Below are 12,514 nucleotides of genomic sequence, written 5' to 3' on the forward strand. Positions count from 1 at the left end.
AAGTGGACAGTTTATAGAAAACATTTAACAGCATTCCACATTCCTATATAAATTAATGCTCACAGATGTATAAGATGCACCTTACATCAATCAATTATATTACATTGGCAATGAAACAGTAGCAAGACACTTTGCAGATGAACAATGACAAAAGGCAAATCCCAGGGATACAAATTCAAAGGAGAATATTCCAAGGTGACTCTGTCACTGCTGCTGTTTTGTCTTGCCCTTAACCCATTTAGCTGTTTACTTAGCAGATTAGGTCATGGTTACAGTTTGGCTCCCAGAAACACACTTTGTTTAAATACTTCTCATCTGCTTTTTGTGAATGACTTAAAACTCTATAGTTCATCAGATGAGGAGCTGAAAGCACAACTACAAATGTTTAAAACTGTCTTGAAAAATATGCAAAAGCAACATTTAAAACAGGACTGATGCATCACCAAGAACATATCAACCTGGGACAGGAATGTGATGTAAAGGAAGTTGAGCAGGAGGAAGTGTATACATATTTAGTAAATGAATGAGCAACAATAAAACATGAACAAATAAGAGTAAACTCAGTAAGGAATACTTAAGAAGACTAAAACTAATTTTCAAAACTGCCTTGACATCCAGGAATAAAGTTCAAGCTATACATTTTTTAGCTCTTACTGTTCTAATTTACAGATTTTGGGTGAATGACTTGCCCCAAAAAGTATTGGATCAACCGGACAAGAAATCAAGAAAAAGGTTTCTCACTTATCAAATGATGTATTCCTTGCTCTGAAAGACGTATGCCATATGGGCCTTCTTGAAATTATTTACATGAATGCATCTACGATTGTGAGAATGGTTACATGTCTGCTGACCTCACCAGATCCAAACAAAGTGAAAGTTTTAAAATAGGAGGAGAAGAAGTCCAAGGTGACATGTTTGCTTAGTTTAGCAGAAGCTTTTTGGTATCAAGCGGGACTGAAATCAAACCAGAAGTAGAAAAATCAGACAAACTGAATTACCAAACTAACTAATTAAATAAATAAAGTAAGTAATAAGGAAAAAGATTAGATACGAAGTAAATAAAATTGGAAAAGCCATAAATATAGTGGCAAGTACAGATATCTCCTGGAACAACCTCATGCTGACCAAGATTTGAAGCAGGAATGATTAAGGAGAGGTGAATTGAAACCAAAAGGTGAAAGGCTAATAATGAGGGCCCAGGATAGTGGACTACACACACATGTATGCGCACACACACGCACGCACATACACACACTGGTTTACAAGGCCTATTGACAATATGGGAGAAACAGACAAATACAGGTTTTCTAAAAAAGAAATGGAAACAGCTACACATCTTGTTGCTGGGTGTGATATACTTATGGAAGAGGACCTGTGTACTGAAAGGCATAATAATGTGGCAAGACTGTTGCACTGGGCATTGTACAAACACTACGATATAGAAGATGATGTTAAGAATCAGAAACATGAACCACAAAGCATTACAGAGAATGATGAAGTTTATATCACATGGGGTTACCCATTGCTAGCAGTTTAAAAAATAGATGCAAGAAAACCAGATAAAGTAGTCCATGAAAAAAAAAGACAAAAGAAGTATTGATCATTGAAACTGCTACACCTAGTGGCTACAGTGTTTTATGTACAGAGCAAAACAAAGTCATAAAATACCATAATTTGCAGGTAGAACAAGAGCAATGTGGAAGAAAGATACCCATATAGTTCCAATAGTAGTAGTAGGAGCATCAGGGCTAATAAAAAAAGGATTACAGCCATACTTAGGTATGACACCGATACACATAACACCATATGAATTACAAATGGAGGCAATTCTGGGCATAGTGTGGGTGCTGAGAACACTCTTAGGTAGCATCAAAGACTGAAACAATATTAATTTCATAAAGTAGTAGTTAGAATATATTACTATATTATAAAATGTAACATGCTCTGTAACAGTATGTTACTGGATGCAGATCTGAGAGTATATCAGAATGTACATTATGCTTACAGTTTTATAGTTAGATTTCTATCTGCCATGGGAGTTATTGCCATTCCATTTGTAGGAGCCATTCCTTCTACTTTTAATGATATTGTGACATAAACCAAGTATATGCTTTGGATCTCTTGCACCACATTTTCTCTTGGGATTTTGTACTTACATTTCACATAACATTTGTCTCGTGGTTTCGTAAGTAAGTACAGAGAAAACCTCCGATGAGTCTTGTTCAGACTAGATTGGAGCTTTCTTATGTTAGGCTTATGGTGATTCTTCAGGAATGTTATAGAATTCCAGCCGGTTACATATAAGGATACAGGCTACCATGTTATACTACGTATGCTGTACTGCAGGAGGGTCTACACTGTACTAGTACTTTATGATATGACTACAGGCTGAAGCACAGTATTAAAAATGTACTATATTATTCTTACTGATACAAGAACACCCCTGTACCTAGCACATAAAGGATACCCCCCAAAACTGGTATTCTTATTAGTGATCAAGGCACATTTTTGATCAGTGAATTCTCATCTGACCATTATGCATCAACTATTGTTAGGAAATCATTCCACTTGTGTTTGCTGCTTATTAAAGACATATCCTACATATCCAAGGAAGTTACTGTTTCTCTCAGTACTTATACCTAATCAGGTCTGTGATAGAATACAATGCCCCTTTCGACATATACTTATTCAAATGCATTGCCCAAGTAGAAAGATGACAGCAAAACCATGGTTATGGATCCCCCTTCAACCGCAGCCAGTAAAACACCTGCTGAATTATTACTTTACTCCATTTTTATGAGTACATTTCTGTCCAGTGTTGTATTCCTTATCCTCTTTTTCTTCATGTCAAATCAGGGACATTCAGTGAAAAAGAAGAAACTGACATATGTCCTCGGTCCACTGACTCATAGCAGTATTACTGTATTTAACTAAAAAAATGTTTTGTTATATGTAAAATGATTCATGTAAAGGTGACATAAACTGCATTGGGGTAAAAAGAAACAGATATATGAAAAATAAAGTCATAGCCACATGGCAGGCACCATAATGGCCAGTTTGGGGGTAATAATTAAAATGTAATGCAAAATACTTACAATGACTCTTAGCTATTAACATATTGTATAATATAGGGACTACTGCATGGCATAGACAGATAAAGCCCTATCTACAGACAAGTGACCCAAGTTTGATTAGCGGCTTGGGCAACTAATGAAGTGGCAAGGAGAGATGAGAGTGTCCATCCTGGGGGGAGGACGTATATTTATGATGCTCCCTAAGAAGGGAGTTGCTCTTGGTCAGCAAGTCAACCAGTGCAGGGGAGAGGGTGGGGAAAGTGGGAAAAGCTTTAAAGGAACACCCACGACAGATGTGGAGATGGTCAAGCCCCCAGGATATCCTTAGGATTCATGACCAGCCCATGTCTTTAGCAGAGCAAGTCTGGGATGGTTGAAGATCAGCTTGTAGACTGGGTATGGATGTGGGTCACTGGGGAGCCAGACCAGTTTAATAATGTAAGGAGGGGACCCAAAATAATTTAAAAAAAAAAACAAAAAAAAAAACAAAAATTGTAACATCAAGACTCAATGAAAAATATATTTTTGGAGTTTCAGAGTGGAATCTTTAGGCATCTCAAATTCAGTGAAAAAATGTCAAAAGTAGTTATAAAAAAGGCACACTCGACGTTCTGTCTTTCTTATTTTTGTGGATTCTAACCACAAATCACATTAGTAATGTTTTGAGAGGGCTTTGTCCACTTTACCAGTTTTGATGTTTTTCATATTGTGTTGTGCAGTACTTTTTGTTTCACATCAAAATTCATGTTGTATTAAAAATATGCAACTACATTTCATCTTTTAATTGAGAGTTGTTTTATTTTAGGATACAGGCCTCCTCTGCAGGAAGAACCTTTTTCTGGTATCAATAAACTTCTTTTTCCAAATTTGAGTGACAGAATGAGAAAACGAAGGGCGTTTGCTGATAAAGAATTGGAAAGTTTGATGTTTGAAAGAGAATGCCGACAAAAAGAACATGAGGATATAGCTGTAATCCAGACATTGCAGACATCACAGAAAGTTGGTCTCTGTACTCCAAAATCAAATGTTTTAAAGATCCACTGTGGTCACCTTTATGATCCAATGCTCTTTAATCAAGATTTTATTAATCTTTATTTGCCTTTCATACCTTCAGAACCATTAACTATAGACTGTGGAACTGAGAATTATCAAATTAATGGCCTCATCTCTACTCGTGTGGTAGCCATGACTTCAAGTCCATATCACTGTGTGCCATCTACTTCACCAGTTATAGAACAATGCATGAAATCAAACATAGAAAAGGCATGGAATGGAATGGACTTTATGTCTTCAAATAAAGAAGTTGGCTTTAGCCCACATGATGTAAGATATGAGACAACAAAAACAGAATACATTTTTCAAAAGCAAAAAGAAGCTTTCTCACTCACCCAGAAGCAAGATGCTCAAGATTTTATCATACCTGGAAGGTTTATTTTTGTAAATAATCATCCTGTAACAGAAAGATTTGATTTAAATCAAAACATTATGAACAAATCTTCTGTTATAACAGACAGCATGAAACAGTTAATTGAACCATTAGATGAACAGTTTTTTGACTTGAAATCTAAAAAGCAGAGATTAGCATTTTCAGTGGAATCACTTCTGAAACTCTGATTAGTGCAGACTGGGGCCACACTCCATGAATAATATGCACTGATATTTCATCAATTTTCATTTGACGTAAACTGAGGTTTTTATATTTAATGTTTGCTTTCCCATTATTCTGACCATATTTTGCATTTATATTATATTATTAACTTGTGTATTTTCATGACAAAGACCAATATTTTACACAGAAATGTTGATATGTGTCTGATATATTACTATACTGCTGTGTATGTACTTTAATTAAAGTTCAGAAATTATCACAGATCCTGTGATATGTGAATTTATGTATAAGTCTTAACTCAAATGAGAATTCCATACGGTTTCATTGGTGTTATTGTTCAACTTTTTTTAACCAGTCCTACAGCAAACGGAGTCAACACATGGCTAAACATGCACTGTTCATTCAGCAGTAAAAATGACAGTAAAAGTGGTATATCTTTACTTCATATAAAAATAATAAAAACAATAAGCGCTTTCACAACTCTTCTTGTTGCTTCATCAGATACACACACACACACACACACACACACACACACACACACACACACACATGCTCAGAGACTGTGTATATGTTTGTGTATGTATAGAAATGCACAACACTCGTGCTTTTGCGACTGTGTGTGTGTGTGTGTGTGTGTGTGTGTGTGTGTGCATATGTGTACATGTATACAATAATCTACCCTTTTGTTATAGATCTGTTCAAGTTACTTATAGAAATTCATTGATTCACTTTTTGATATTTGCTTTATCCTTTATCTGGGCCATAAGAAGCTGGAGTCTATTGGGGCAGCTAACAAGAATAAGGCAGAAAACCAGTCATGTTCAAGATGCCATTCTATGCACTTGTGAACAACTTAGATGACTGCCAGTTTATCATCTGTATGTCTTGGTATGCTGGGTGGAACCACAGTACGTAGCATAGCCCATGACGTAGCATAGCCCATGAATACGCAGGGGTGACATGCAGAGTACACACAGAAGGTGCCTCAGATGGGAAGGATCTGGAGATGCAAGTACTGTGAGGCAGTGATGTTAACTGCAGTACCAGTGTACTAAGGCAGTATATGACACAGAATAGAAGCTCAAAGTATTTGTTTAAGAACCTGATTGAGAGGAGTACGTGTACATTTAAGCTAGTATATATTGCATACTTTAAATCTGATGGATTTTCTCAAAAGAATTTTTCTTACTATGACAAGTATATGTTACCAGATGGATAGCAAACTGGCTCACTGACAGAACCCACCTAATCAAAACAGGGAAACCACCTCAAGCAGTAGAAACATAATGAGCAGTGTACCCCAGGATTCTGTCTTGGGGCCTCTGTTATTTGGGATATACTTCTCTGAGGTGGAGGTCAAAACCAGTGGGCTATGGCTGACCAGATTTGCAGATGACAGAAAGCTGAGCATAATCATCAAATCCCCAAGTGATGTGGAGGTCCTCTAAGACGGTCGTACCCCCAAAAAATGACTGGTGCCAGCAACATGGCCTCAATCTGAATGCCAAAAAATGCATTATCATCCCCTTTAGGGAGAGTGACCTACCCACATATTATCACATTAACAACAATGTCCTAAGCACACAATCTGTTGTGAGGGATTCCGTTGTATGGGAAGCTTTCTACATGGCCACCTAATAAGTAAGAGTATCTCATCCAAGGACAAGGAGGTCATAACATCCCTGTATTCTTCCCTTATAAGGCCAATTATTGAGTACAATGCCCCTTCGGCATGTACCTCACAAAGCAGATGCAGCAGCTGGAGAGACCACAGAGGTTCTTCATGAGGAGGATCCAGGGGCTCAAATATCTGCCCTACACAGATAGGCTAAAAGCCCTGACCCTCTATTTAGTTTCATACAGACTCCTCAGAGGTGACCTCTCTCTGGCATACAAATCAATCTCAGACTCCGCCTTGATGGGACTGCTGCATAACTGCAAGTAAAGCTCTACTTGAGTAACCTGCATGTGCAACCTCAAGCTGGTCTGTGACATCAGTAGGACTTGTTGGCAGGACAGATTTGTGTCCCAGGGCTCCCCCATCTGTGGAATAGACCCCTTGTCCACGTCAAGCAGAGTACCTCATTATCCCTTTTTAAGCGCAACCTGGATAACTGGATGGGGAAACAGAAAATACACCCCTGGGACTCCACCTGTGTCCCTGCTGGACAGGGACTTTGGGTGCTGACCTGTCTGAACATGGGATAAACTATTGGCTAGGTTTATAAGGGCCCCAGGGCCAATAGCCTAGTAACTTTCTATGATCCTATGAATAAAACCCAGCCACTCCAGTGCCATAGAGGGATAAAGCCCTGACGATGACCCAGGTGAATTGGGTTTGAATAGCAGATTGGGTGACTGACAGAAGTGGCAGGGAGGGGTGGGCATTACCATCCCGAAGTAGGAGGGTGGAACTGTAGGTGTCTGCTGTGTCAATCTCTGTTGGAGGCTGGGAAAGACATATTGATAGCCATGCCTAAAGAGGCGTACAGGGTGGAGACATGGCTGAGCTGCAGCTGAGATGGAGTGATCAGCTTCATGTTTCCATTGCACAGCAAATCCCTCGAGGCATACCACTAGGTCTGCAAAGGAGGGGGATGGGTAGGTCATGTAACCTCTCCCCAAAGGATGCACAGGTGTGCTGAGCTCCTGGATTCCAAGTTCCACAACCTGCTCCAGTAACACCGGATTAATTTTAAGGAATAAGGAAGAAGACTGATGGACCTGGCATGGACAGGATCTGGGGTGCCAGGCTAGTACCATGAAGGATGGTGGAGGGTACAAGGAAAAAAGTGTATTAATAAGACCTACTCCAGAACAAGAGAGATACTGTTCTGCTTCTGCAATCCTATTTGCTGAACAATAGGTAGGTAGTTTTTCTTTTGAACCAACAGTTCATAAAAACCCTATGATTTAAAAACACATAAACTAGTGAACAAATGTGTTTTTTGCTCTTCAAGATCATGAATACTACAAAGCTTTTTTGTTTAACTTGGCAAACAACATAGAGACTTGCACAGATAATGAAGGAATGTGTTCTGTTTGAAATACTGAGTTATACTCTCACCTTTGTAGTATTCCTTGTAAGCACTTGTTTCCTGGGCAGCTTCAATACTCCTGTACTTCCTTGTTCTGTTACCTTTTCACTGAGAGGTTGTATTTAGCCGAGCAGCTGCTTAACAGTACTGGAGAAGTTTGAAGATCAAATTAGTTTGCTGTATTGTAGTTTGTTTTGTTTGGTTTAAAATTAGCTTTACTGTCAACTTTTGTTGTTAGGACTTTTCTTCTGTGTTTTTCTCGATTTTGTTTTACTTTTAGGTACTTAAGTGATGGGGTTTTGGGGATATTTATGCTTATTCTGTTTCTCTTTTTATTGGAATACATGATGTTTTACCTCTGGACTTTCCACATTACAAATTTTGGACAACATGGCTCTTGTTTTTATTATATCAGACACTCACTAGTACCTGTTTCTGAGAACTATGCTACAGGTTTGCTGCTTTTGTTCTATACATGTAAGGACATTTTTGGAATGTAATTTCCCTGATGCCAGTATCGATTACCATACTTGACTGGCATTCAGTTATATAATTTCCATTGTTCGTTGATTTTGGTCTGTTCTACTGAAACTGCTCATATCATACTTTTTTTGGACTGGACATCCTGTGGCCAGCATGACTTCCTAAACTTCCTGGTAATATTTCCATTGTCATCCTTGATGACTTTTGGATCACTTGGTGAAGATACTCTACTTTTTGGGTTCTGGATCATTCTAGGACATGTAAATCAGGTATTCCAGTTTTACAACATGACAGCCACTTCCATACTTCAGGAACCATAATTTATCTTTTTAATTTCTCTTTTCATAATTACACTAATTTCTTACTAAAGCTTATCTACTACTACTTCATAATACATTTTACTGAGTCACTGTGTTTCTATTACTGATTACTTTTCAGAGCCCAGCACATTTTCCATTGTATATTTTATAAAATTATACTAATAACTGAGTTATTGCATACTGCTCAGCATTATTTTTCCTGTATTTTTCTGTTGTTTATAATTAATTGAGCAGTTTAATTCAGTTTCAATGTACCCAACAGTTGCATGGGTTTATAACAAGGACCTCTAGGAGGCTTTTTAGCCTGTCTGTCTATCTGTCTGGCTTATGTTTTATGTGGGATACATCGTCTCCTGTACAGGCCAAGGGTAGTTTCTAAAAATAGTCTCATTTGAGAACCCTTGGGCTGGGTAAGTGGGCCTTGATTTTGGTGATAGTGGCATGTATTGTCTTTAAGCAGATAATTCATGTGTGCTTCAGGAAGTATTCATGTTTACTGGTGACTACGTCATACAGGTACTTGTGACCTGTTCTCTTATGGTCTTATAAAAGGTGCTGTTCTCAATACAATCTCTATTTACAGTAAGCATGTGACCATCTCAGACTTATTATGGACTACTGAGCTGGCATTTTAAGTGGAAACCTAGTTGAAGGAAAACATTGACCCCTCCTTGAAGGCCACAGTTTCTTTAATTCTCTGTTATTCATTTCCTGCAACAGTACAGGAAAGGAGGCATGACTTTGATGATTTATTGCCTGATTGCCTGCTCTTACATTTGACACAAGTAGCTGGGCAGGACTCCAGCTCCTCTGAACATGCTATAAGCACAGGAACAAACTGCAGATGGTGCTTAGTTAACATCCACCATGTTGTGAAAGGATGTCTTTTCAGGAGTTGATTAAATTCCTTGTTGTATCAGTGTGGGACCATCCAAACTGGCTTGTTTTGGATAATTTCAACATATGGGCTAATGAGACTTCAGTGAGTCTTATGAAACAATTCCTTTTCACCATAAAGTGAGCTAGGCTTGTTCAGATGATTGCCATCGCAGTTCATCAACACATACAGATATATATATATATATATATATATATATATATATATATATATATATATATATATTTTACTCAAATTATTTTTATTTTGATGAAATAACACAATAATTTAATACATTCAAAACTTTCAATAACTATTTACAGTACTTACATTCAGCCTGACAAAAAGGATCCAGACAAAAACATTTGTAGTTAAATAATAAGTTAATATATAAACTATGATAGTTAGGAAGAGTTTGGTTCTATCTGTAGGGTATCAATCAAATTACAAACTTTCCTCCACGGACTATTAACCAATGGCTTAGGATAAGTTCTTAACTCTTTAGTTCTTTTCTGCATTAGTATGCATTTCTTCAGTGATGATAGGAATTCCTGCATTGTGGGTGCTACATTAGAGTTCCAACTTCTAGTTATACATTTTCTGGCTATTGCTAACATTGTCTTCAACAAATAGAGGTAATCTTTCGTCATATTATTACTATTAATGACATTCAATAAAATTAAAGATTTTGTCAAAACAAATATATCAGTATAGATAGCTTGAAGAAATGTGTTAATCTCATTCCAATATGGTTTAATATTAGTACAGTCATACAAAATATGAAACCAGTCAGCATTAGTGGATAGATGACATCTCCAACATAACTTGCTGTTTGAAGGGTTCATTTTTGAGAGTTTCTCAGGTGTCAAAAAGGATCTGTGTAGAAATTTCCAATGAAAAATTCTCCAGAATTGTGAGTAAGAAGTTAATTTAACTGAAAATAAAACGTTTTATCTTCCATTAATAATGATACTTGAAACCCTTTAGGTAGGTATTGCCAGTAAGACTCTTTAGGAGCTGTCTTATAGACAATTAAAGTGTTATATAGATATGATAATTCATTCTTAACATTGATATTATTATATAGAATTCCAAAAATCCAGTTTATAATTTTTGGTATGTTTTTGAAGGATGAGTTATGTATTATTCTACACAGATCCTTAGTGTATGCTGTGATACTCTGAAAAACCAACCAGTCATTAGGGGATAGGCCATAGGTTGGCAATATACTTTGTGTGTTCAAAGCTTGTTGGTTTTCAATACATTGCAATCAACAAAATAGGTTATTATTTTCCCATAAACCAAAAATATCTCTGTGTTTTATCAGGGAAATCCCGTGTAACAGTAAATGGCATTAAAATCTATGTCACAGTTTTATATTTAAATTTATGTTAATGAATTTTCTAAACACATCAACAATATTGCTTATTAGTGTTAGTTTAGTTAATTTTGTTGTAGTATACTGTAAATTTAAACTTAAATAGTGCCATATCTTGTTATCTTCATCAATTACCAAAGCATTCTTTGATAAATAATTTTCATTCATTAGTATAATGGAGTGTAACTGTTTCCAACTGGAGGAGTATCTAGGATTTATCCCAAATCATCACTATTTTAATTATAGATGCCTTTATATAAGTTTCAATCTCTGGAAATTTTAACCCCCCCTTGTTCCCATTTTCTGATATGATGAAAATATGCCACTCTGTTTCTTTTGGAGTACCATAAGAATTTCATCAGAGTTGAAGTGATTTCTTTAAGGATTTTCTTTCCTGGTGGAAGTATAAGGGCTTGTGCTATATATAATATTTTAGGTAGCAAAACCATTTTTATCAGTTGTAACCTATCATCAAATGTTATAAACAAATTCCATTTGCTTATTAATGTCTTGATTAAGTCTATGGCTTTAGCATAGTTAAGCTGTAAGGTTTCCTGTATATTCTTGCCTAGGACTATTCCTAGAGTCTAGAGTTGAAACTTGGTTTCCAATAATATGATTAACTGGAACCTGTATGTTCTTTTTTTTATTTACTAATAAATATTTTGATTTAGATTTGTTGAAGGAGAGTCCTGAGATTTTTTGAAATTTGTTGTTACTATATCCACTTCACCTAACATTTCCTTAGAGTTGGATAAGGTAAATAAGGCATCATCAGCAAACATTGTTATTTTAGAAATATATTGGTCATATATATTTATACCTCTTATCTTTGAGTTATTACATATTAAAATGGCAAGTATTTCTATGGCCAGAGCAAATATGATAGGGGACATGAGACATCCTTGTCTAGTACCTCTCGTGATTTGGATTGCTTTGGAAGTAAAGGGACCTAATTTGACATATGCTAGATTATTTTCATAGATTTTCATTATCATTGTTATAAAAAGGGGGGGGGGTCAAATAACTGTAAGACTTTAAATAAATAACCCCAATTTAAGGAGTCAAAGGCCTTTTGAATATCTACATCTATTATCCATGCCTCATGGTTTCCTCTATTGAGTTAATCTATCAGAGTTAATACTCTTTTAATATTATCCTATGTATCCCTGTTATGTATGAAATCAGTTTGGTCTTCATTAATTATTTTAGATATGGGCATTTTCACTTTGTTGACCATAACTGACATACATATAATCATTATTCAACAAAGAAATTGGTCTGTATGACTTGCAATGATTAGAGTCCTTATTCTATTTTAATATAGGGGAAATTAGAGAATATCTTCAAGAAGGAGGAATATTTGCTAATGTTTGAACTTCAAGAAAGGTTTTATGTAGGAGAGAGATTATAGAAGAAGGGAACAGTCTATAAATTTTGATAATTAAGCCATCTATTCCAAGTGCTTTATTAGACTTATTTACTTTAATCACATCTATAATTTCCTTTTGAGAAATAGTTTTTTGTAGATCTAACTTAAGTTCCCCAGGAATTCTTGTTATGTTGGGAACTATATTCTCTTAACTTTTCACATTCATTTGTACCTATTTTATCTTTATGATGCTCTGCATAATGACAAAAGCCTCCAGAATGTCCCCTATGTCTGAGACTTTTTTCCTTTTCCCTTAATGAAAGATACTATCAATGTTATTAATTTTTGATTGTACCTTAACTT

At 36.1% G+C, this 12,514-nt stretch overlaps 1 protein-coding gene across 1 annotated transcript in view; it reads left to right on the forward strand.

Annotated features, from left to right (window-relative positions):
- Positions 1-5,186, forward strand: part of LOC122813244 (doublesex- and mab-3-related transcription factor 2-like) — a 38,589-nt gene extending 33,403 nt beyond the window's left edge. The window contains exon 3 of the mRNA XM_044085457.1: positions 3,880-5,186. Coding sequence (XP_043941392.1) covers positions 3,880-4,688 — 809 coding nt within the window. The 3' untranslated portion in view covers positions 4,689-5,186. The remainder of the gene's footprint in view (positions 1-3,879) is intronic.
- The last annotated feature ends 7,328 nt before the right edge of the window (positions 5,187-12,514 follow it).

The sequence above is a fragment of the Protopterus annectens genome, chromosome 10.part0 (assembly GCF_019279795.1).
Source record: "Protopterus annectens isolate FY-2018-M chromosome 10.part0, PAN1.0, whole genome shotgun sequence".
Classification (NCBI taxonomy): domain Eukaryota; kingdom Metazoa; phylum Chordata; order Ceratodontiformes; family Protopteridae; genus Protopterus; species Protopterus annectens.